Genomic DNA, 24923 nt, shown 5'->3' with positions numbered 1-24923 from the left:
TGGTTAACCTGAATTTATAGCTGGCTAAGTTTGATTCTCCAAAGCCAATGCGTGCATGCCACCGACACAACTTAACATCGAGTTAACAGATTCCTTCAATGCCTTACTGTGAAAATACCAAGAGGTGAGGGGTATTTTCAAACGTAAATTGCACGGAGGGGGGTCAACTAGAAAAATCAATTTTAGTTTTGCACCCAACATAAACTTGGTTCAAATGGCCTACTTCATCAGCTAAAGGAATACTGAATAAGCAGTTAAGTAATGAAAAAGATGACAATTTTTACAAGAATGAAGGCGAATATGAGAGAAGGAAACAACAAAAGAAACTAGTTCAAACAAAATTTGTAGGATTTCACCATGGTAAAATGGTTCATGTCGACACAAGTACCAAATTTTCGGGACGTTGCAAGTTGTTCTTGGTGCAGCAACATGAACAATCATATTCAGTCATCTGTGCTGAAATCGTTAAGATTCGAGTAGTTGGTTGGTCTTTTCTGTCACTATATTCTTAACAAAGAGCTCGCCTGCTCTATATGAAGATCGAACCTGCACAAAATGAAACCCATCACAGAACATCAGAAAGAATCTTCAACAAATTTGAGGAAAGTACTGCAGTTACCCTTTGAAGTTTGAATTAGAGTCGTTTCAAAATCTTTATTGCATATATGCAGTTTCACAAAATGCAGTGTCACATACAAGTAACTTGAGACCGAGCCAACTATTCAAGGTTAAAAATTTAATTAGCTTCCTTTTCGTGTGTGTGCACTTAACGGACTGCAACATTCCGACTCAGTTTTTTTTTTGCGAAACCTTAAAAAATGAAGGGAGAGAAAGTTACGTAGCTCTCTTAAGTGAGAAATAAAGCAATTTTTAAATATTGGACGTTTGATACTTCAATTATAGAGGAGTTTATGAGTATAGAACATGAAAAATGAAAATTTTAAAAGCCCTTCAAATTGGGTTTCCAAGGGTAGAGAGTGACGACTATGACACTTTCAAGTTCAACTGTAGGTCTTGTAGGAATGTAGTTTTCAGGTCTTATTAATAGATATCGACACTTGTTTGTTAGTAAGTTAGTTTCATGTTATTCAATCTCTACTAACTAATTATTATTACTATCGAGATCTAGGTTCACAGTTTACCAAAGGTCCACTGGCAACATAACGGAAGCCGATTGATTCCCCAAACTCCTTCCAGAAAGCAAACTTCTCAGGAGTGACGTACTCTTTCACGGTCAAGTGCGATGGAGTTGGCTGCAACAAAAAAGAAATATATATATATATATATATATATATATATATATATATATATATATATACATACACAGTGTGAGTCCCACAGTCCACGACATACCAATTAGTCAAAAACACGCCTGGAAAGAAATTTGTATTTGTCACCTGTAAATACTGTCCAAGTGTCAGAATATCAACACCAATGGCCCTTAGGTCGGCCATGGTTTCCTTCAACTCCTCATCAGATTCACCCAGACCAAGCATTATAGAAGATTTTGTCACCATCCCTTCTTTGCACGTCTTTGCGTGTTTCAGTACAGATAAACTTTGTTCATACCTGTTTTATCAACTAAAATAGTGAATCACAATAGCATCTAGAAGATATGCTAAACTCGAACATAAGAGGTTGGGTTCAGTTGGATCAATAAATTCTTGCTTCGCCAGTCAACTGACTGAAGGCAGGTTAGATCCAACGTAACCTGTCTGTACCTGCTTTTGCTCTTTTCATGGCTATAACGTTACGGGTCCGACCATCCCTTTGAACTCTAATGGGAAAAGGCATGTTTTTGCAGGATAAGGTAAGAACAGACAAGATTCAACTCATTCATCGCCAAAATATCAGCTGAGATGGGGAAAATAACGAGGGTGAAGAGAAAGTTCAACTATTCAAGACAATCCATAATGGTTTAAAGGTCATGAAATACATTTCCGCCTTGTTTCAAAAAGTTCCCAGTTTTTCAACATTCTGCCTATGCCACTCAATGGATCGGTTAATCTATCAGATGAACACAATACAATAATTGGGTCAGAATGAGGATGGATTCTAAACGAGACCAAGAAATGGTGGTAGAAACAGCCAATAACTTGGTCAGACACATGAAAAGCTAGTCTAGCATGGTGGACCTACTAGCTAAATCCTCGATCAAATGTGGTCATGTCCATCTAAATATGTAGTTGCTATGACTTAAACTTAAATGTGAGAAATGTCTGGATAAATACATCTAATACCTGGTTCGTAGGAATCGACAGAAATGTAAGTTTGTTTTTCTACTTACCCTGCCCGAGGGTCTCTGACAATTTTTTGAAGTCGTTTTACAGTCTCAATGTTGTGAGCGAACACATCTAACCCCGAGTGTACCAGAACAGTTACAGCCTCTAAATCTCCCCGAAAATCAGAAGTTAAACATTCAACCATGATATCGGGCTTTAGGTTCTGCTCAATAAATTTATGAAATGAAATCAGCTCATCTTTTGCATCACGGGATACTGTTTTTCCTGATTGTCTAGATAGTTTTGCAGCTAACAACCAACTAAACCAAAGTATAACGAATTAGACTTACCTTCATAGCTTTGACTGTGAGAGCAAAATGACCACTTCCACCGTCGGGTAGGTCATCACGATCGACACTTGTTAATACGATATAATCGACTCTGTTATACACAAGGACCACCATTAGAAGGTAAAAGGTCACCTCCACGTTATGAACCAACCAAAGCTAAAAGAACACAAGTACTCTAAGTTTCTTCATTTAGTTTATAATCGAAGATTTACTATCATGAGTTCATAAGACAATTTCAAGAATATATACATTATAAATTGTATAAATCGAAATAACAAAAGATAAGATTTACCCCCAGCTTGCAATAGCTTTAGCAGTATTTTCGGGTTCCATAGGATCGGGTGGAGCTGGGTTTCGGTTGGTTTTCACAGCACAAAATCGACAACCACGAGTACAAGTGTCCCCTAGAACCATAATCGTTGCGGTTGAGATACCATCTCCTCCCCCATTCCAACACTGCCAAGAGAAAATATGCAAGCAAGATAATCAATTTCTACTTCAATCGACCTGAAAGAGTGATTATCGATTTTGCAATACAGAATTTTCCCAAATTTGACAAACTAATAATAAACTATTGTTCATAAAAGAACCCCTAAACCAGTTCATGGAATTAGATTCTACCTAATCATGGAAACCAACAATCTATATCTGCACAAACTAGCAATTCATAGAAAATGAGTACTAAAAAAGGTTCAAAATTTGTAACCTTTATAAGTAGAAGGTTTTGAATATTACCTCTCCAATATTAGGGCATTGAGCTTCTTCACAAACAGTATTAAGTTTCAATCTTGATAAAGAATCCTTAACTTCCTGAAATCTCTCACCTTGAGGTGCTTTCTGTCTTAGCCACTCAGGTTTCTTCACATTTGGATCTTTCCCAGTATAAGGTCCCATTCCACCTGGGTATGGACCTTTTGACGAAGATACGGATTTCAATTCGGTTTTCTTCCACGATGAATCAGTAACTTCAGATCTAATTTTTAGCCAGGAAAAGGAATTTGAGGGTTTGGGTTTTGAATATGTGAATGATAATGAAGGGATTGAAGGTTTTGATATTGATTGATGAACCATTTCAATGAAATTTGGAAGAATTCTAGAGAGAGAAAATGAGAAAGATCTCTCTGTGTCGACTGGACTTGTAATCCCCGTCACTTATGTGCCGGTAATTCAGCTGCCCTTTAAACCCAACGGGAAACATGATATGATATTTGGACCCAACTTTTTACTAATTCAGCCCCCATATACTTTTTCTTTGGGAAAAGGTACTCCGGGAGGGCTCACATCCTACTAAATTTGCCCCAAAGTTTATAATTCATTGATTTTCACTTCGGCTGGGAACGTACTTAACCCCCAAAATAGTTGGTGATGCCGAGTGGAAGAGTATTGAACTCATGACATCATCGATGTTGTGCACGATGAGCAACAAGAGATAGACTGTGCAGTTGAGAGTTACATCCTCCTCCCAATGTTCTAATTTGAGAGAGAAAGAAATAGAAATAAAAGGAGAGAGAGAGAGAGAGCGAGAGAGATAAATTTTCATAGTATTAGAAATAGAGGCAAAAATGAAAGTTATATTGTAATATATGAACAAACTCTTAACGAAACTATTAGTTGGGGCCAAATAGTCTACTAGTCAAATATTAGAGGCTAAATAGTAAGTTTGTCAAATAGCGGGAACCAAATAACACAATGGCCATTTCATCAGGAGTTTCTCTCTCATAAACATTTCCCTCTTCTTCTTCTCTCTAGTACTTTTTTTTTTTTTGAGGGTAAATGTTTAATAAACCAAATGTAATACATCTCTTGAAACAGAGTATTAAAAGTTAACCTAAATGGGTCAAACCACAAACAAATCAAATGTAGGGACTAAACTCCACTCGCCAAAGAATGAGCCAGCTGGTTGCAGTAACGTGGAGTGAATGAAATGTGGACATGGCGGTTTGTGAGTCTCCCACGCAAGTCCTCAATCTCAGCCGTTAAACGCCAAGGTGTCTCCAGGCCGTCGATGGATAAGAGATCCACCAAAACCCTACTGTCCCCCTCCAATATAAACTCCTCTAACCCTAGATCGTCGGCCAAATCTACTCCCAACCGAAACCCTATTAGCTCGCTGTGAAGTGCCGATTTTGGTCTGAATCTCATCTTCTTTGTCCCAATGATTACTCCACTCGAGTCTCTAGCAACCGAAGCTGCTGATGCTCTAGTTTCCATGAACGAGCCATCACAATTTATTTTAATCTTACCTGTAGCTGGAGGGTTCCAATTTTCTGTTCCAGAAGTTAGAGAAAATGATGAGGGATTTGATTCAAAGAGAGATGGAACATACCTGAGTGCCTCTTTCGTATTCCACCAACAGCGACTGAGATCTACTTCTTGATGACGAAAGTGTTTGTTATTCCTCATCTTCCAATATTCCCATATGAGATAAGTGTAAATGAACCAATTACTCCTGTTTTCTTTATCAAGTAGAAGTCTAGCAAGATTTCTAATGACCTCTTCGCCCATATGTTGCAGATCCGAGATCCCTGTTTGTAGTAACAGTTGGTTGAATGTAGGACAAGCCCCGAAAAGGTGATTCAATGTTTCTGGGTCTCCTGAGTTGCATAACAGACAATCTTGAGGTATACTTTGAACCCTTTTTCCTATGTTGGTAAGAGTGGCTATTCCATTATGAACGATTTTCCAAATAAATTGATGAATATTAGGGTTCATTTCTTTAATTTTCCAGAATTCCTTCCATGGAAAATCAATAGCCTCTTGACTTAAAATAGGGAAAGTATTAATCTCTGTATAATAAGACTTAGTGTTGAATTTCCCATTCTCATTTTGGCACCATATTAGTTTATCCCTTCTCGTGCTGTGAGGAATAGTAATTTCTTGGATAGCCTGCACAGTTTCTTGATTAAAGTAAGTGGTTAGAAGATCATGATTCCAACTATTATTCTCTGTGTTTATCAAATCTGCCACCCAGAATACATTATTTGGTAATTCATTTATGATAATGGGGATTTTGTTCACCAAGTTTGGGATCCAAGGGTCTGTTTTTATTTTAACCCTTGTTCCATCTCCTATTTGCCATAAAACATTTCGTCTCATGGTGGGTTTAGTGTGTTGAATCGATTTCCAGAGAGGGGATGTCGAAGATGGACTATCCGTAGTCCAAAAGTCATCATTTTTAAAATATTTCGATTTTAGAAGTTTAACCCAAACTGCATTTGCATTTGTTAAGAGTCTCCAAGTCAATTTTGCCACTAAAGACTCATTGGCTAATTGGAGATTCCTAATACCTAATCCACCTTTATGCTTTGGAGAACAAATAATCTCCCATCTAATGAAGTGCATTATAGTAATGTCATTAGAATGACCCCACCAAAAACTTCTCTCTGCCTTGCTTAGTCTGTTAATGATATGCTTAGGAAGTATTTGATAGCCGAAAGGGTATGTGCAATATGATGACAAAACTGATTTGATAAGGACAGTCTTACCTGTTTGTGTTATGAATTTTTCCTTCCAACCTGCAAGACTCTTATCAAATTTATCTACTAACCATTGATGACTATTTATTCTGTTACCTGGCTTGAGGATTAATGCTCCAAGGTACTTAGCCTGATCTGTCATTAGAGGAGCATTTAGTTGGGAGATGAAAGCCGATTTGATATTATCTTGGACTCCTTTGCTAAAGAACAGAGATGATTTGGTGAAGTTAACTTTTTGGCCCGAGAAATCTGCATAAACTTGCATCATATGTAATATTGAATCTAAATTATGTAAGTTAGCTCTCCCGAAGATAATGAGGTCGTCAGCAAACAGCAAATGTGTAATGCTAGGGCTGGACCGATTTATCCTATAACCTGTAAACTGATTATTGATTTCATAATGAGAAATAAGGAGAGAGAGAGACTGCGAGGTAAGGATAAACAGGTAGGGGGACAAGGGGCATCCTTGCCTCAGGCCTCTAGTGGCCTGAAAATCCCCCACTAAATTTCCGTTCAATTTTATATTAAACCTAGCAGTAGTAACACATGACATAATAAGATCTAAGAGGCGGCCAGAAAAACCCGTGGCAATAAGTACTTTTTTAAGAAAACCCCAATTTACTCTGTCATAAGCTTTCGCCATATCCATTTTAAGGGCGAAAGCTCCATTCTTAGCTTTGGATTGACTCATAGAGTGTAATAATTCCTGAGTAATTACGATGTTATCCAAAATCTGACGGTTGGGTACAAATGCGTTCTGGGTCCACATTATTGATTCCTCTAAGCAAGGTCGAATTCTATTTGCTATCAATTTAGTGATGAACTTATAAATCGAGTTGCAAAGGGAAATCGGCCTATAGTCTGAGGCCAAACTCGGGTGTTGACACTTGGGGATCAAAGCCAAAGTTGTAAGGTTTAGAGAAGGATCGATGGAACCTGTTTGGAATGCCGATTGGATATATTGAGTAAGTTCGTCCCCTATGATGTCCCAATGTCGCTGGAAAATAAAGTTTGGTAAACCATCTGGCCCCGGGCTTTTTATTGATCCCATCTCCATCACAACAACTTTGATCTCCTCCTTTGTTGGCACCCTCGAGAAGTGGTCCTGATTATAATCCGAGATGACCTTATAAGCATTTAAAATCTCGATTGGCGGATGTCGTACTGGCTCCTCCTGAAATATGTTCTGAAAATGCCCAATAATCTCCTTTGCAATGTCTTCTTCTTTTGTTACTGTCTGCCCCGAATTTGTTTTTATCTGATGGATATAATTTTTCTGTTTTCTAATTGATGCCGCGAGATGGAATGCTTTTGTATTTCTATCTCCGTTTTTAACCCAGTTCGATCGTGCTCTCTGTTCCGCCTTAGTCCGTTGGACTTCCTCCAAGTAGATGATTTGTTCCTGAATAGAGCTTTCAAATGATAGAGAAGAGTCAGTAGGATTAATTGCTTGAATATCCGACAGTCTCTTCCTTAAGATGGCTAGTCTATTTTTAATTAACCCAAACGCCCTTTTACTCCAGAGTTGTATGGAGTTCTTGATAAGTTGAAACTTGTCCATGAGGTTTCCTTCTGCTTTATCCCATTCTGTTGAAAAAATAGAATCATAGTCATCATGTTTAGTCCAAAAAAGTTCATACTTTGAGATTGTCTTCATGATTTGTCCCTGAACCTTTAATTTCAAAAGTATAGGGGCATGGTCACTGTTATATCTTGGAAGGTGAAATACTCCGGAATCCGGGAAATCGAGTAACCAATTTGAATCACAAAGTACTCTGTCGAGACGTTCTCTTGTTAAATGATGAATCGATTTACTATTTGTCCAGGTAAATCCAGGACCATTGTATCCTAAGTCAACCAGATTTGCATCCCTAACAAACTTCTGAAATTGCGACATGAACGGAATGTTTGAGGAACCCCCGCTCTTTTCCGATCTATTAGTGATAGCATTCAGATCTCCTATACAACAAAAGGAATTATTAATAGATCTGATTTTATTTAAAATATCATTCCAAAAACATGCTCTGTCCTGAACCCTTGGAGGACCATAAATACATAACATATCCCAAGGGTTTGGACTAATAGAGTTAGTAATAGTTATATGAATATAATTCGTAGAGTGTGAATTTACTATAACATCCAAGTCGGACGACCAATGTAATAATAAACCACCACTACGACCACAAGACGGTACATAAAAATATTTAATTAGATTAAATTTACTGAAACAAGGTAAAGGACTATAATCAGTAATTCTTGTCTCAGAGAGGAAAACCAGTGAAGGCCGGATTGCTCCTACGAACTGTGATAAAGTTTCTCTCTAGTACTAACGATGGCAAGGAATGGAGCTGTTTATGCATCGAAGTTTTTCAAAACCCTAACAACACATAATCCATCAAACACTCGAAATCTCTCTCTCGTCGCCGGTCAAATCAGCAAGCACACCGCTAAATGGATGCAGGTTCTGTTCTTCCTCTTTTGATTATTCTTGGCTCTGAATTTCCCTTTTTGCTTTTCATCTGGGTCTTTGTGCTCATATCTTTCGTTCGGAACTAGGGTTTCAGTTGATCATTTACCCAATTCACGATTTTATGAATTGAACCAACCGAACCCATTCTCGGTATTTGATTGCTAATATATGCTCAATTATTTGGCCCTTGTTAATGAACCCAATCAAGCAATCTTATTAGAATAAATAATTGGATAGAAATTAGAATAATTACTTCCCCCCTTTAAGAAATCAAACCCTAAAAACTCTTTACAACATGGTTCAATTTTCAATATCATGTAAATCTTTCTCATTTGTTAATCATAGTCTACATTAAGAATCTTTTATTCTTTAGGATCATAGAGGTGTCTGGATTTTTACTGTCAAGAGTCGAGACATCGTAATGGCTTACCGATTTTACCATGTCGATCTTCTGTTCACATCGAATACCCATTATCTTAGGAGTTCTCACACATGTTTTCGTAGCATGGACAGTAGTATTAGTTTCGGTATTTAGACGTCAATAGGAGATCCCGATGGTGGGAGAGAATAGAGGCCAACACAGAAGAAACACCCTTCTTTTGTCTTAATCACAAATTCACATATTTTCACCTACAACTTTAATTCTGGATGAACAACTTTTAGATTGTAAGGACTATATTAATCTAGGTTGGTACCCAATATTTATGGGTGTAAATAAGTTTATGTGCAAGTACACTCGAGATGTATATATATTGTCTAAAATTTACAGTGAAGTGACTATATGAGTGTCCCTACACGACAAATGATACCAAAAAAAGAGTATTCGTGTTAGTACATAGGTTTTCAAGTATAGTTGTTCCAGTAAATTGGGTAATTGGCTATCGGCTCAAGGAAGATTTAAGAGTTTCAACTGTATAGCAATGAAAGATAATCAATTTTTTACTGCAAGCAAGGAAAGGTAGTATACTGCTTGGCTTCTGTAACGAAACCAAGGGAAAATGGAATCTTACATTGTAGTTGAAGCCATGAACACCTCTTTCATTAAATCGATTAGGCTAAGGAATCTTTTATAGGATTTTCAAAATTCAATTTTAGAAGTAAAAAATCTTTGATATGTGTGAATGGGTCCAGTGCTTTTGTTTTCTCTCTCACTACAAAGCTCTTGATGATTGTGGAGTGGAACCCAAATCTAACCTTGGGTTTAAGCACTGTCTAGTCTTAACCTTGTAGGAAGTCGCCTTATTTGCATGATTTCTCTTACTTTACTATCCTTACCTGGGGAGCCTGTAATATATGTATGCTAAATAGCCTTTCTTTGTTAATAACAGGATACAAGTAAGAAATCTCCCATGGAATTGATCAATGAAGTTCCACCAATTGAAGTCAAAGGCAGGATAGTTGCTTGTGAAGGAGGTAACTAGTATTACCAAATGTTATTTTACGCGATCTTTTCGTTGTATGTTTGGTTTGCTCGAGCACATTGGCATCTGTATGTGTTTTTCACTTTCTTATGTATTCCCTTTCTGTTTTTTTCTTTTTTGCGTTGAGCAGATAACGATCCTGCACTCGGGCATCCAATCGAGTTCATATGCCTAGATCTAAAAGACCCAGCTGTCTGCAAGTATTGTGGCCTCCGATATGTTCAGAATCACGATCATCATCATTAAGAGCTTGTCGTTGTCGCCTTTCTGAAAGAACCGTAGTATCTTGAGGCGAATTTCAGAGAACTGTGTATAGTAACAGCTTCCTATTTCATCTCAGGTTCAACTTGTTTTTCTGTTGTTCATCAATGTTGTTTACTTTCAATGAGCTGATAATACTGTCTTGCATCCTTGTTTGAAATAAGCTTTCTTGACCAATTTTACTTTTTATGCTACCAAAATCTTTCTTTCATTAATTCTTAAATCATATTTAATGCAACTAGTGTAGAAGATATGTAGGCATGGTGTAATATAAGTGAAATCGTTAAGACAAGCGTGGAACTTAAAAAGATTTAATATCTAAATGTGCATCTCTAAAACGACGAAAGGGAAGATGAAGAAGAGAGTAAGTTCAATTTGACATCAAGAAGGACTGGGTTTCTAGATCCCTCTTGTCTAACGCCAATAGATCACATGTTTTGGAACCTGCATTTGAAAAAAAAAAAGAAACTGAATTTGATTTGTTATTTTCGTTCAGAAGAAACTACGTGGAGAGTAGTTTAGATCGTTTGGATAGAGAGATCTTTTAAGGAGATTGTAACTGATTTTGGGTTTTAAACTAATTATTGAAACTAATACTCTTCTATTTTGACTCGATTTACACGAAGAAGATTTAATTAAAAAAAAAGTGAACATCTTCAATCATACATTTCTGTCAAACCAGAAATAAAGTTTTATTTAATTATTGGTTGTATAGTATTTCGGATAGCTGGATACTGGGATCCATTGTTTTGAGTTTTCCTCTTCAATAAGAGAGAAGAAAAACAAGGCATGTGGAGAGTGGTTGAGTTCCACTTCCAAAGAGGTGGACCCATTTGACCTTAAGATGTGAGCTGCATATACAATATATGATGGATAATGCTATTCAGACTCACAGAATACAGACAAAGTCAAGAAAGTGAGCACTATTTGATTAAAGATTTGTAAATCACTTTTATTTTGGTAAAGGTGAATAAAACCCACACCCTCAAAATGCTTACATTCTTGACTTTGTTTAGACTTTGAGAGTCTGAGTAGCATTATCCATATATGATAGAGAAGTCCATTAATGATACTCTTCAACGAAAAAAACTCCATTAATCCTACTTCCTACATAATGCAATTAGATTTAGATTTATATGAAAAAAAATATAATCAATTTATCTCTAAGGTTTTTACCTAGAGTTTACAACTCGTTGATGTTTCCTATAATTATATCACACTCATCCAACTCATTGTAACTCATTTAACTTGTCCGCAAGCTCGTTGTGAGCTAAATAATTTTACACATACGTCTTTCTCCATCATATGAGTTCTTATAAGAAAATATATTTGTATCTGATTTGTAGTCTCTCGAAAATATATTAAAAGTTAATTATGTTCGCCTTCGTCTTTGACATTTTGGAATGGTCTAACCTAATATGCCTACGGAATGAATCTGAAATTGGCTGGGAAACTTCTGATAAAAAAAGAGGGTATTTTCGTCATGAATTACATGTGTCATTGACAGTTCCCTTCAAGCACTTAACTTTGTTTTGACTCTTCCATCCCAAGAGGGAACCTATATTAAGAAGAGATTAGGGTGAGTCCACAACTCTTTGGTGTAGTGGAAGGACATTCCTCTTAAGCTCATGAGGTATTGGGATCGAGTCTCGGGTGTAAGCAGATTATCACCAAGAAATATTCCATGCAATTTAGGCACTAAATAAAGTAGATGTTGTTGGGCTTTGGCTCTTTGTTGTCGGGCTTTAGGACGTAGATCCTAGTCAATTTCTCAAAATAAAAAAGAGATTTGGGTGTAGAACAACTATTGTCATGAATGTGGGGGTTAATGCCAAAATCTCCCCCAAGTTTTTAAAGTTCCTTCACCTTCATTCTTCTTGTCCCTTTTAACCTGCCATAACAAAAACTCTATTTATTAGTCCCATAACTAACAAGGAAACTGAAGAGGAAAAAAGAATAACAGAAAAGACGAATTCGTCCTGATCGATCAAAATTCAAACATATATATATACTCTAAAATCGAAAGTCCATTAGAACAAGACCTTTCAAATCACGAAAGAAAAAAAAAAAGAGAAAAAGCATTAGAAATGGTGGGTATTTTTTCACGATTTTCTGTTGGAAGAGCAATCGGAAATCATAGAAGATCTCAAAGTGCAATTGTAAGCATCCCATATGATTTGAACTGTTAATTTGATTTTCATTCATGGGTAGTGGGTTTTCTCATCTCTCTCTCTTTTCCACTCTAATCTATCTGGTCTTTTATAGGAAGAAAAGAGTTTCTGTTTAAGACTCTGTGTTTTATGCTTTTGGGTAAAAAAAATTTCTATTGTTTAAGATCAAGAATTTTGGTGAATCCATTTGACTCTTTACTTGAGCTTAAATTTCCTGAAATGGGTTCTATTCATTCTTCAATTTTAAGATTGTTCTTTAAAGAAGTTGACTTATTTTAGACCAATTAGATTGGTGAAATTTGTGATTACTTAAGTGGATCTTTATATCATTGATTGGGTTCTTAGTTTCTTCAATATTTTAGACCCCTTTGATTTAAATGGACTTGTATTTATTACTCATTTAGTATATGGAATGGAAGTTTCAATATAAATGGATTTGAGTGGGTCTTGTGAGCAAGCTTTATTGAGAATCAATAAGGAGGATTCTTAGGAACCCAAATTCCTAGGAGGTTCAAAAGCAAGTTTACATGGAATGGGATATTAATTGAAAGCATCTAGTCCACTTGACTTTTGAATCCACTTGACTTTAAGTGCATCTAGTCCTTGTTAGATCCATGAAAGCATTTTTACGGCGCTATTTAGTTTTGAAGCTTTGTTAGTATACGAGTTTCGGACTTTGCCTAATCCTTGTTAGACTTAAAGCCGAAGGACCCTGAGTATTGACACTCTTTCCCCTCTCTCAATTAAATCCTGCCTTTAGAGTGCAAGCTTGTTAATATGGTATCCAAGCTAGATGGCTTTGGAAGTCATGGGTTGCAGTATTGAACACTATTAGGTTTTTCTATTCTCCTGATAAGACCGAATAACCCTTATTATGTAATCTATTGATACTCTAACAAATCTTCATCCCCCAAGGGTAACCCTCGTTGACACTGACACAAGAACCCATTGAAGAAGAAAATACTAGCAATTTTCAATGCAAAAAAAAAAAATACTAGCAATTTATAGTATGTGTTTGGCTCTCTTTCACCTCCAACCATCAAACAAGACGTAAATTAACCCGTTCTTCTTCTTTGAGAGGGACTACTGGTTCTGCCGGTATCTCTTCTGTTATCTTTAGAAGACCCCGGTAGATATTTTGGTAAGCAATTTTTCGTGTTCTAGAATATAGTTAACCAACATGTTAACTAACCGAGTACGATAACTTGCATTTCATTTTGCAGTTTTTCATCTACACCACCTCTATGTGAACAACTTCATCTTCTCCATATTAGAGTCTATATATATATATATTCTCACTCATGACTGTGCTTACAGGAGGAGAGGGGAGCATTGCCTCAGAATGTTGTGATTCCCACTACTACTGCTTCCGCCGCTGCTGCTCATGGGATAGAAAGCATGATAGACTTTAAGCCAGTTGAACACCCAGTCGAGCCTTTCGATAATGGTCAACCGGTTACTTGTCCATTACCAGAACCTTCAATTCTTAATGTAAGTCTGAAGTGGTTCATCAACTCTCAAGTGATAGAGATCTTGCTCTTTCTATTCACTCTTTATGATACTCTTTTAGATTGGTTAGTTAAATTGGTAGACGTTTGGCCCTTCTGTGATTCTATAATATAATGAATCGTTGGCCGTCAAATAGTTTTCTTTTTAAGTTATGACCTGTTTTAACTGTATAATCGATATTGCTCATCTGAATAATGATTGTTTTACTCAGTCTTAAATCAAAGTTCCCATCTTTGAACTGTTTCTTGTGCTGCTTGGAACTTTTTTTTTTAGGATGGGAGACTATGGAAGGAACGAATCTCAGCAACTACACAAAGGAGCAGCTTACCGCTTAGTTCTGAAGCGACTGAGCCAAGGACTAGACCACCTCAATCTAATCGATTAATCTTACCTTCTGTTAGTGCACCACAGCCCAATCTCGTAAATCTGCTCGAAGAATGTAATCCCTCTGGGATTTGAAACAAGGTAAATCTGCTTGAAGAATGCATTCTGTCTAGCATTTGAAACGTCGTACTAGTTATCTTTTAGGTTCACTCTTATAGTATATGCTATGTATTATATCCTTTTTCCCATATTTGGTTTTGCAGATATTATACGGACATTTTGTAAGTTCGGAAGGATAAGCATCTGATGGACTAAGTATGTATCTTCGATGCCCTTGAAAACTTCCACGGTTCATCAGTTTCAGGTCAAATTTCGCTCATTAGACACAATGGTTCGCACTGGTTGTCCTGAAAGCAAGGAAGTGAAGATAACATGGAAGAAGAGAAGTGATCAAGTTCTTCACCTGCACTTTTTTGGTATCAATGTTTTCTATAAACAGAACTTGTGGTCATTGAAATGTTAACTAAAGTCTGAGTTTATTTATAAAAGGCTCAAATTGATCTCTTTGAAAGGCAACCCCTTTCTTTTCGTCACGTAACTTTGAAGCCATGTTTAGAGCACAGAAATGGAATTTGATTACCAAAACTCGCGTGCCTGAGTGATGTTTGGTACGTGGGAATGTATTAGGAATGGAATTTGCCTACCAAAACTCGTAAAAGCCAGGGAATAGATGAGTCGTAAATCAAGTAATTTACACTAGACATGGTATGAGGTAGATTTGGGGAAGGTGTAAAAAGAAGCCCACTATTCAATATGATTACTTGGATGTCCTGGTAACCCTAGTTGTATAAATAAATCACCATGTGGGGAAGAGAGAATCTAGAGACTGAAAATAACTGTGGACATGACCTACCAAAGACAATTTTTCCATAAAAAGAGGAATAATATGAAATATTGAACTTGGAAAGAGATCCAAGTGAAATAGTAAACCAGATTATCATTAAAATCTATCAATATTTTTATTATTACTCGGAAACCACCTCTTAGATTTTGACAAAAATATGAACTCAAAATCCCCTCAATCACAGTAGGGAAAATATTGATGGACAACATCAGTACAATGCACCAAAATTAACTTGGGAAATCGTTCACCTAAACCCTAAACTAGAAAGTTATCATCCGGAGAAAATTTAGAAAATGAACTCACAGGCTACCCCCATCAGAAGCTGCGAGCTTTCTTCTCTGCTGATGCTCGGCGACTTTGTAATCCACTACTTCACGAAACAAGTTTGCATCGAGAACGCAGTCTTTGCTTCCATAAACAGCGGCTTGAACACCGGCCATAAGCTTTGCTATCTCTCTTCCTGAAAACCCATCTGTTTTGTTTGCAGCTTCTCGAATAACATCGTCTGTTACACCTCTGATCTCTATCTTCTTTGGTTGCTTTTTGAACAAGGATGATATCCAACTAGATTTTCTCTCTCCTGTTCTGGAGATGTATTTATTGAGGTAAAGTTTAAGCAGCTGGAAGCGTTCGTCTTCACCAGGGAGGGGGAACTCAAGGACCTCATCGATACGGTCAGCAATTGCAGAATCTAGATCACCGGGTCTGTTAGTGGCGAGAGCGAGAACTATGTCTTTGGACTGGTCACCTGTGCGGAAAAGGAGGGCATTTAAAGCACTCCGTTGGGCTTCACTCATATATGTCTTGTTACGCCTGCAAAATTTGTCCATTTTCAGTTTTCAGTTTTATGAACAAGGGTTTATAAGAGATAAAAATTAGACTTTGATATGATGTGATATTGTTATTATCTTGTTACTGATGAGAGATAGAACCAGGTTGTTCTCGGTTTTGATGAGGCAATAAGATGCAATCAGTGGTCTGGCTTTAGTTTTGGGTTTGACACCGATAAATAATAAGAATAATTTCATGCGCCCATCGCTAATTTCTTAGCAAGAAAATCAAACACCCATCGCGTTTTCCATAAATTGGTCGGTCAATGTCAAAATGAGAGCCCCAAAGGGCCATCTTGTGTAGGAAAAATAACTTACTCGCATAAAAAGGCATCAGCTTCATCAATGAAAAGCAATAAACCCCTTTTAGATTTCTTAGACCAGTCGAATAACTGGTGTATTTTGGTCACTGCTTGTGATCCTAGTGGCGCGACATCTCCACCAGTCATCAATGCATAATCCAACCCCTAAAAAGAATGATTCAGGACTTGATGAAAATATAAGAGGAAACAGTAAAGTTTTTTTTTTTTTGAAACTAACAGTAAAGTTTTTGTAAGTCACACTATTAAGAGATAAGAGATCATAATCGAAAATAGAAAATAAGGACTTAGATGCCATACCGATTTTCGTGCAAGTTCTCTAGCAGCCATAGTTTTTCCTGTTCCAGGAGGGCCATAAAAGAGCATGTTTCGAAAAGGAGCTTTATGGGATTTTGTATTCGCAGTTGCGCCAGCAAGTTGTTCGATTCTGTTACGAAGAGAAGGATGAAGAATCACATCCCCAAATCCACTCCCATTTTTCGCAGCACCTCCTTTATCAGCCTTTTGTGTAAGTGAGCTCATGCCACGAGAAAAGAAGCCCGACCAAGGGTATTTCCCCCTAGAAGATTCTCTTATCAAAGACGGTTGTCCCAATATTCTATCCACATAGCCCCAAACAACCCTTGCACCTTCTCTGCGTTAATAAAATTGCCGGAAATGTCAGCATGTTCCCCAAAATTACAAATTAGTATAGTGAAAATATAATCTAGGAAGTTTTGGGTTATCTCACTTCACCGAGCGTATAATTTGTTTTCAACAGTAACACAAGTTTATTTGAAACGGCAACTGGACGAGAAAACTAGGAGATGGAAGACCCAATATATACGTGGAAGGACATGGAAGGCTAATGCTAACAGTTGGATGACTTAACATTGTCAGATTACGAGATAATGCGACAATGGTTTTACTTTTTAAGGTAAAAGCACGCAAGCAGGGTACCGGTGAACAAAAATAAAAAAATTCCATATGGATACCAATCCTCCTATAGACATAGACCATTGTAAGAGTAGAAGACATCAAAAGATTCAAACCGTAAAGAGTAAGGAACTAGTGCAATAATCCACTCCAAAAGCAGTAATTAGTATGAAAGATTCCGTTAGCTATCCAGTATGAACCTATGTCACTCGGGGCGAAAGGCGTGGCAAGCGAAATGCACGGCTGATCAGAGGAGTCTGAAATTAGGGAGGTGAGGCATAGTATGCTATTTGATGCACAATATATATGATAAAACTATAAAAAACTAAATCAATACATGCATGATATATCAGTAAATATACAAAAGACACTTATCTTGTTAAGAAATATACTTATATGAATGTGCAATTGACTATTTTTTTTTCACCACTGGGAAAGTGTTAAAGCCAAAAACTTGGGGTGCCAAAATATAAAATAGTCCATTTGGGGAGTCAAAGGTGCCTCCTTCGACAACATAGTCAGTATCTTAATTGCAGATGTGCATACACTTGAGAATGCTAGGAACACCACTTGGGGTAATAAACAACTACACGGAACAAAAAAGTCGTCATAAACTAGAACAGGTACCTAGTTGTGTAAACTCCTGCTGCAAGAGCTGTTAATCCTCCAACAAGCACAATGAGCTTATTTTGATCAGTTAATACGGCTCGCAATCCACCTACATCAGAGATACATATCACTATCAGCTTAGTCGGGTTCTTAAATACATTTAACTTAATGTGACAACAAGAATAATAGAGTAACAGTATGCCAGAATATAGTATTGTACAGGGACTAAATCGTAAGTTTGATATATAGAACGCCAATTGACAACAAAAACTTAAATAATGAATTCTCAAAATAGCACAAAACTAAGCTAAACTATGAATTTAATATTTAAATGAAAGTGACTATATCTAACAGTCACTCAGTAAGTAAGCAATAACACATCCTTTACCAAAACAAAAACCGATCCAACTTTGCTTATTAGAATTTCTAATAAATAAGCAGCAGATGAATACGCTTGTTGTAATGGAACATTCCTCCAATAAGAATGCTTGAGTACGGATCAAGTAGGAAATTCGCCTACTGATCTATTACGCTGCCCAAAAGTAGGCAGAACCTGATATCTGTTTTGTAGGAAAGATATAGATATGTGGGTATATATTTTGATGAAATTGAGTTTGCACCTCCTATATGATCAAAAGTTGTGTTTATGGCAGCAACCCACTTCTCTCTTTCAGCACTTGCACGTTCTACTAGCATCCGTTTATTTACCTCTTCAGCTAGTTTTGCTTCATGTGCTCTTCCTTCTGCTTCAGCCATCGCCTTAACTTTAATTGTTTCCTGCTCTATCAAAGCCCTTTCTTTCTCTGTTTGCCGACGTTGAGCTTGAATTTGCTCTTCTGCTGCTCGTCGAGCTTGCTCTTGCCTTAAGGATGATTCTTCTTGCATTTTTACAAGCTCTTGATTTCTTGCTCTTTGACTTTCATTCTCTGCCTGTGGAAACACAAAAATTAGCTCCTGCTCTATTGAAGAGCTTCAGAACAACATAAGAACTAGAAACATGCCTGCATCCTTTTCCTCGTCAATTCATCTTCATAACGAGCCATTTGAGCTTTTGTTTGTGCCTGTTGCTGAGCTAGTTTTTTTTTCTCTTCATATATTACCTGCTGTCTCTCCTGTATGAAAGCAGATAGAACTATAAACTTCAAGAAAAAAACACTCACTTTTTTACACCAAGTACTTGAATACTCACAAGCATAAAACAGTCGGAAGATAAAATATTGGCAATTGCCCAAAAACTGTGATCAAGGCTTAATTGTGAGAGCTTGCAAACTCTTCCAATTTATTAAGTCCTCCTTATCAATAATTTCTTACACCCATAAAATGATGAAATAGTAGCTGAAATTTTTTTAGAGCTTCCCACTGATTAATCAACAAATATAGTCGCGGAGGACATTAAACCCGAGAATGATCGAATATTTCTTTCGTTTTCTAAGTTCTTTTCGAAGAAGTTGGGTAATAAATCAAGTAAATAAATAGTTTATATAGCAATGTTTTTGAAGAAATATCATCAATCTTACAGCTTCATGTTGAGCTCGCTTTGCCTGAAATTCGGCTTTCTTCGCTGCCAATTCAACTTGCCTTGTCTCTTGTTGTTTCTTCCTCTCCTCAAAAGCCTATACACAAACAACTCAAACATATTGTAACTTATGAAGTTTTATACTATAAAAAATATCAAACTCTTAACCAACAAAACAATTATCATCATAAAAGAAAGGTTCAATATATCAAATAAATACTACTTCAAAAGGGAAAACAAGTTACTAATCGAAAAAATGAACCTTTTTCACATTATTAGAGTTACTAATCTCTTTAAGTGCTTTAACTCCTCCCTCAAGGGCTTCAGGATCGAATCCAGCAGCAGTAGTTCTTGGATTATAATTTCGAACACGGGGTGGTGGGTCTTCCTTTGCTGCTTCCATTGATGAATCAGATGAAGGAGACTCTTCCGGTGAAGATGAAGAAGAAGAAGAGAATGGGGAGAAATTGAAAGGGCCATCAGCATAAACTTGTTCAATACCTAATGATGCAGATATCAATGCAGAAACAACACCTAATGTAGAAGCTCTTCCCATTTTTTATTTCTGTTTTGAATCCTTAGAATTATTAAAAACCCTAGAAATGGGTAGCTTTGAATTCAAGTGCTTTGATATTTTTAAGTGGAAGAAACAGTATGAGTAGAGAGAGAAAGAGAGATGGGGGTTTGACACAGAACCCCCTTGGAAGGTTGAAGAAAGAGGAGGAAAAGAGAATTCAGGGTTTTTGTAGGGTTTCTTCTCTCCCACTCTCCCTATTCTTAGCGGGGCCCCGGCCCGACCCAATACGAGTTGGGGGGTTAGAAAAGCAGAGTTTTGGTTAGTTTCTCTCTCAAATTCAACTAACAGGAGACGAGAAGAAGTGAGCTCGAATCTTCTCCATCTTCTTTCTTACACAGGTAACTTATATTTAGGGTTTCCATTATCTTCGATTGCTAAACTGAAGAGCAGTTTTTCTTGAAAACGGTAAGGGGAAGTTGAACTAGGGCGTTTAGAGACATACCCACCTCCACTAATGGTGTAGAAATCCCATAAAGAAGCCCTAATCTTCTCTATCCACCTCTCTTTGACTGTGTTTTTTTAACCTTGTGAGTTCCAAGTTACAATCTTTTCTTTATCAACCACACACTTTTGGAAAGGGGTTAGGGTTTTACTTACCCCCTTATATGCATGACACAAACTGGCAAACTCTTCAACAACTCGAGTTCGAATTTTTTTTTTCTTTTTCCTCTTCAATCAACTAAACTAGCTACTAATTAAAATGATTGTACTCACTTAATTAAATTTACTTTGTAGGTGATTTGTGATCCTCTAAGTTTAGCTAAAATGGCTGATCTTCTCTTTGATGATATTTTCAAAGTGATGCAGCTGGACCCAGGTGGTAAAAAGTTCGATAAAGGTATAATGGCGTTTGGTTTCTAGCTTAACAGCACGTTCTACATTTAAACTAGATCGGATAATGTACTATTTACGTGAATAACTTACATATTGACAATGATATGCTTCATCTCTTGATCTCTTATATGTAATTCGAAATGTATTATTGTCTCACTTAAGGGTTATTCTTCTTTTGTGATGCATAAACCTTTCCCTTGTGTTCTTTTGATAAACACCTATTTAATTATGTATGTAGTTTCTCGTATTGAAGCAAAGAGTGAGAAGTTTGAGGCCTTCATGCATCTAGATGTGAACACAGAGATATATCCTCTACAACATGATGACAAATTCACAATGGCATTAGCTCCCACTCTAAGTCTCGATGGAACTCCTGACACTGGTTATTACGATCAGGTAATATACTTCTTCAAACACCGATAATGGTGATATTTTTCTATTTAGTTCGGTAGGTGTTTCACATCTTTTAAGAGTCAGTTTGAGAAACTATTGGCGTCTTCTTTTCTCTATAATTGTTAAAAGATATTAGTTTCACTTGTTAAAGGAGGATAGTTGAAAGTCGCGTAGAAGTTGCTTCTTGAATAAGTTAGGCTATTCGTCGTAGTATTGGACGAGGTGTCAGTGTCATAGCATATAGCTAGATTTATCACTCTCAAGTCTAATTAAGCTCGGTGATACATGGCCTGATTCAAGGTCCATCCCTCCCCTCTTCATATTATTTTACTTTAAACTTGAAACTTTTAGGGTTTTTTGAACTTACCCCCTCATCAGTAATTGGTAATTGAGTTTACCCCCCTCAATAATGGGAAATTGAGTTTACCCCCTTAGGTTTACTATTTTTGACAAAAACACAAAGGTTGTGTTTGGTGTACGTGAAATAAATATGACTACCAAGAACAATTATCCTTCAATATGATTCCTCGTAGTTATTCCACCTTACTTTTATTGTTTGATTTGGTCGGTAATAAGATTTGTAAAGATTGATTTTGGTTGTAATTTGCGATTTTATCGTCCCATACCAAACATGTCCTTAGCAGTTTTGCTAAAAACACTAAATTCAAGGGGGTAACCTCAATTACTAATTACTGAAGGGGGTAAACTCAATTAATGATTAGTTTTGAGGGGGTAAGCCCAAAAAACCCAAGGTCGTAAAAAAGTAGTGTTTTATAATCTTACGTTACAAGAAATTTTGTATTTATGTTATGTATTTCATTAAAAAAATCTAGCCCATTAAATCCGTAGTGACTTAGATACCTTGAGAATCAAGACCACTCAACTTGGCTCAGATATGTTGTCAAAAGTGGTGTCTAGCCGACATGTCAAAAAGAATGTTGCTTGGTGTCGTGCTCTAGGCGCTCTCACACACATGCATATAAATAGATACATATACATCTTTCTATTTTTCACGTTGGACCTTTAATTATACGTCTGATAATTGAATAGTTTGTAACTTTCTTATCATGAAAATATATAGAAATAGTCAAAATGTATCAATGGAGATTAGTCAAAGTAAATATCTCGAGTATTTATTAAAAAAATAGTCAAAATACATGGAGGGATTATGGCTAAGACGACATATAGTTACCCGTTCACGATCTGGTGCTTGCCTAGGCATCACCTCAGTTAGCGGCTCAAACTACAACTGGCCCATGTCCCAAACCCAAATACTTAGTGTTAACTTGGTACTGTAGTTTTTTTGTTTGAAGTATGTTTAGGTGTTAGTTTTTTCGAGGTACTACTCCTATGTCCTATTTTGTAGCTTTACATTTGCTAATAATCAACATCGATATAAAACAGCTTTTTTACGCCCTTGATCTGCTTCTCGGAATCTGTTAAAAAATCAATTGATTTGGAAAAAACCTCACACTTTTATCGAACAATGTACAGGCAGCAAGAAAATCGCTTGCGGATAAATATGAGTACGTTATGCACGGGAAACTGTACAAGATATCAGAGACTGGTTCAGGAGGCAATGTTAAAGTGTATGTGTATGCTATAGCTTATTTTGGTTTAAACAAAACATTGATTCATATACTTTTTCTTTCTCTAAAATTCGAGTTCAATTGATATTCAGGATTCAAGATCTATTTTTCGATTGGTTCCTTTTTAAGATCCAAAGTTTGTAATTTTGTTGATCTTATTCTTCTGGTTGCAGGGAGATTTACGCGTCATTTGGCGGTCTATTGATGATGCTGAAAGGGGAGCCAAGCTTGGCCAACAACTTTGAGTTAGATCAGAGATTGTTTCTCTTAATGAGGAAAGTATGAAGCCTTTGTGAGATCTCTTGTCGGGTTTACATATGATTTACACAACACTGAAACTCTAAGAAGAGAGAGTCAAATATTTTCATGTTGATTTTATCTTAGCTAAATGCATTTTGGTATCTAGACAGGAGGTGTTTGATTTCAACAAAAAAAAAAAAAGACAGGAGGTGTTTGTATCTAATACTTAATATTAATCTGTTTGATATTAGTCAATGATTCCGGGTTAAAATATTATGGCCTTCACTTCTTGCCTAGGCTGGAAATTGAAGATGAAATCTTGATTAGTTTGACATAGTTGCAGTTTTTTGGGACGCTGATTTGGGGAAATAAGAAAATTATCCGGGGAAAAAGGTGAAACCCCAAAACACATAAATCAAACAAACCCTTAAAGTCGCCGGCAGTAAGTCGCCTGCCGGAGTTAGCCTCCGACTTCGTTCTCTCTTCTCTCTCTCTCTTCTCTCTCTCTTCTTCTCTCTCTCTCTCTTCTCTCTCTCTTCTTCTCTCTCTCTTCTCTCGCCATCTTTGGCGAAGGTGAGGAACCCCTTCGTCGGAGTCTGGTTTGGTTTCCAGATGAAACCAGATCTAGTTTCGATTGAAAACCTGATCTCCGGCGGAGGGGCTCCTCCCCTTCGGAGAGAGAGAGAGAGAGAGTGAGAAGATGAGAGTTGTCGGAGATGATGAAAATGTGATCGGGATTTGTTGTGGAGGTAGTCGGAATTTAGGTGGAACTCACGGGTGTCCATGGTAGAATTGGAAGAGGAAGAAGTTGAAAATGTAAGTGTTCAAGTGTTTGGAGGAAACAAAAGATTTACAAAAAAAAATTATTTGCGGGCCAAAACTTTTTACTCCAGATAATTTCTTTATTTTCCCAAATCTCTCAATTTCTTTTTCCATCGTTTTTGACAGTCCTCATTAGATCTTGCTACCTAGTTTTATTTATTGTGCTTCCATATGCACTCTTCGAATAGGAAACCATTTTCTGAAAGATGCAGACTTTCACATTTTAATAATTGATATTTTGGCCTTTCTAATAAACGGTTTTGCTACGGATCTGTTAAATTTATTGTGGACTTCTATTTGTCCTCTATGCTGCTACTAGTTTACATCAATAATCACGACTTGGAGAGAAAGAGGACGCCCAAAAAAATACCTAAAAGAAAGTGAAAATGAAAAAAATAGAAGTGTTGTTTTTTTTGTTAAATCTGAAATAAATAATGCGTGATTTACTTGTATAGTCCGAGTACTTGTATGTGTTTACTTCTCTAATCAATTTAGACATTAGTCTTCTTTTCAAATTCAGATTTGTTTTGATTGCTGAAAACACATGCATTAGGTATAAAAGACTGTTTTAAGATCTTAAGATAAAAACATGCAAAATAATTAAAAAACACATACATTCATTTCCATAAGTTCAGTGAAATGATGAGCAAAGAAGTGTATTCTATAAAATTGTTTAAAAACCACAATTTTTTTCATATGGTTTCAAGAAATTTTTTTTTTTTTTTAAGAGTTATGGTTTCAAGAAGTTAATGGTCCCTTTTCAAGGAAAAAAATTTGTATGAAAATCAAATTGCAAGTCAAACATGAACAAAAAAAATTGCATTATTTTTCTGACTCTAATTTCGAAACGAATCCTTCCACTAACTAAAAACTAAATTTCGAAATATTTCGATAATCTATTTTCATGTCTACCGAAAATTTCATCGAAACCGAAACTTAACTAAGTTTCTCTTTTTAGCGAACAACTGGTAATCCAGTTGGTAGTGCATCTATTCCGTAATGCATCAGTCTCAAATTCAATCTTAGGTTCGATCTCATGGAAACATAAATACTGATTTTATTAAACTTATGAATAAATGAAGTACACCTAGATTAGTTGGATTTTAGGTCCCTAACATTGCCTTTTTTAGGCAGAGCTATGTGGTCTTTGTGGCTCACATCAAATCCAGA

General features: G+C 36.6%; 5 protein-coding genes across 5 annotated transcripts; 3 read left to right on the top strand and 2 right to left on the bottom strand.

Moving 5' to 3' along the window:
- Nucleotides 1–205: 205 nt before the first annotated feature.
- Nucleotides 206–3788, bottom strand: LOC147569876 (lipoyl synthase 1, chloroplastic-like). Its single transcript, XM_086656409.1, has 7 exons — nucleotides 3308–3788; nucleotides 2865–3028; nucleotides 2573–2663; nucleotides 2288–2445; nucleotides 1398–1569; nucleotides 1143–1253; nucleotides 206–546 (listed from the first exon to the last, which is right to left on the bottom strand). Exons 1-7 carry the CDS (start codon nucleotides 3641–3643, stop codon nucleotides 466–468), a joined length of 1113 nt encoding a protein of 370 aa, XP_086512535.1. The 5' UTR covers nucleotides 3644–3788; the 3' UTR covers nucleotides 206–465.
- Nucleotides 3789–8367: 4579 nt separating this feature from the next.
- Nucleotides 8368–10411, top strand: LOC147569875 (NADH dehydrogenase [ubiquinone] iron-sulfur protein 6, mitochondrial-like). The gene is made up of 3 exons (XM_086656408.1): nucleotides 8368–8509; nucleotides 9847–9931; nucleotides 10070–10411. Exons 1-3 carry the CDS (start codon nucleotides 8381–8383, stop codon nucleotides 10183–10185), a joined length of 330 nt encoding a protein of 109 aa, XP_086512534.1. The 5' UTR covers nucleotides 8368–8380; the 3' UTR covers nucleotides 10186–10411.
- Nucleotides 10412–12083: 1672 nt separating this feature from the next.
- Nucleotides 12084–14780, top strand: LOC147569874 (uncharacterized). Its single transcript, XM_086656407.1, has 4 exons — nucleotides 12084–12359; nucleotides 13689–13862; nucleotides 14154–14345; nucleotides 14468–14780. Exons 1-3 carry the CDS (start codon nucleotides 12288–12290, stop codon nucleotides 14337–14339), a joined length of 432 nt encoding a protein of 143 aa, XP_086512533.1. The 5' UTR covers nucleotides 12084–12287; the 3' UTR covers nucleotides 14340–14345; nucleotides 14468–14780.
- A 418-nt stretch (nucleotides 14781–15198) lies between these two features.
- LOC147569873 (uncharacterized) lies at nucleotides 15199–20690 on the bottom strand. Its single transcript, XM_086656405.1, has 8 exons — nucleotides 19561–20690; nucleotides 19300–19395; nucleotides 18784–18894; nucleotides 18403–18712; nucleotides 17801–17891; nucleotides 16559–16892; nucleotides 16257–16405; nucleotides 15199–15921 (listed from the first exon to the last, which is right to left on the bottom strand). The coding sequence occupies exons 1-8, from the start codon at nucleotides 19852–19854 to the stop codon at nucleotides 15408–15410; spliced, it is 1899 nt and encodes a 632-aa protein (XP_086512531.1). The 5' UTR covers nucleotides 19855–20690; the 3' UTR covers nucleotides 15199–15407.
- Nucleotides 20181–23181, top strand: LOC147569872 (DNA-directed RNA polymerases II and V subunit 8A-like). Its single transcript, XM_086656406.1, has 5 exons — nucleotides 20181–20213; nucleotides 20611–20713; nucleotides 20948–21105; nucleotides 22597–22691; nucleotides 22865–23181. The coding sequence occupies exons 2-5, from the start codon at nucleotides 20641–20643 to the stop codon at nucleotides 22974–22976; spliced, it is 438 nt and encodes a 145-aa protein (XP_086512532.1). The 5' UTR covers nucleotides 20181–20213; nucleotides 20611–20640; the 3' UTR covers nucleotides 22977–23181.
- The last annotated feature ends 1742 nt before the right edge of the window (nucleotides 23182–24923 follow it).

This window comes from Eschscholzia californica, unplaced genomic scaffold, assembly GCF_041429995.1.
Source record: "Eschscholzia californica isolate CP2 unplaced genomic scaffold, dmEscCali1.0.p SCAF_1, whole genome shotgun sequence".
Classification (NCBI taxonomy): Eukaryota; Viridiplantae; Streptophyta; class Magnoliopsida; order Ranunculales; family Papaveraceae; genus Eschscholzia; species Eschscholzia californica.
Note: the sequence above shows the minus strand (reverse complement) of the source record. Positions and strands in the feature narration are given on the sequence as shown.

Bases quoted from the DNA above. Each gene is read 5' to 3' on its own strand.
- LOC147569876 (XM_086656409.1), bottom strand. From the start codon at position 3,643: ATGGTTCATCAATCAATATCAAAACCTTCAATCCCTTCATTATCATTC. The intron at 2,664-2,864 runs GTAAATCTTATC...TGTGTATAACAG, and splicing joins AAAGCTATTGCAAGCTGGGG to AGTCGATTATATCGTATTAA. The intron at 1,254-1,397 runs GTGACAAATACA...TTTTTGTTGCAG, and splicing joins CACTTGGACAGTATTTACAG to CCAACTCCATCGCACTTGAC.
- LOC147569875 (XM_086656408.1), top strand. From the start codon at position 8,381: ATGGCAAGGAATGGAGCTGTTTATGCATCGAAGTTTTTCAAAACCCTA. The intron at 8,510-9,846 runs GTTCTGTTCTTC...TGTTAATAACAG, and splicing joins ACACCGCTAAATGGATGCAG to GATACAAGTAAGAAATCTCC. The intron at 9,932-10,069 runs GTAACTAGTATT...TGCGTTGAGCAG, and splicing joins GATAGTTGCTTGTGAAGGAG to ATAACGATCCTGCACTCGGG.
- LOC147569874 (XM_086656407.1), top strand. From the start codon at position 12,288: ATGGTGGGTATTTTTTCACGATTTTCTGTTGGAAGAGCAATCGGAAAT. The intron at 12,360-13,688 runs GTAAGCATCCCA...CTGTGCTTACAG, and splicing joins GAAGATCTCAAAGTGCAATT to GAGGAGAGGGGAGCATTGCC. The intron at 13,863-14,153 runs GTAAGTCTGAAG...TTTTTTTTTTAG, and splicing joins CAGAACCTTCAATTCTTAAT to GATGGGAGACTATGGAAGGA.
- LOC147569872 (XM_086656406.1), top strand. From the start codon at position 20,641: ATGGCTGATCTTCTCTTTGATGATATTTTCAAAGTGATGCAGCTGGAC. The intron at 20,714-20,947 runs GTATAATGGCGT...TTATGTATGTAG, and splicing joins TGGTAAAAAGTTCGATAAAG to TTTCTCGTATTGAAGCAAAG. The intron at 21,106-22,596 runs GTAATATACTTC...AACAATGTACAG, and splicing joins ACACTGGTTATTACGATCAG to GCAGCAAGAAAATCGCTTGC.
- LOC147569873 (XM_086656405.1), bottom strand. From the start codon at position 19,854: ATGGGAAGAGCTTCTACATTAGGTGTTGTTTCTGCATTGATATCTGCA. The intron at 19,396-19,560 runs GTTCATTTTTTC...GTTTGTGTATAG, and splicing joins ACTCTAATAATGTGAAAAAG to GCTTTTGAGGAGAGGAAGAA. The intron at 18,895-19,299 runs GTAAGATTGATG...GCTTTCATACAG, and splicing joins AGCGAGCTCAACATGAAGCT to GAGAGACAGCAGGTAATATA.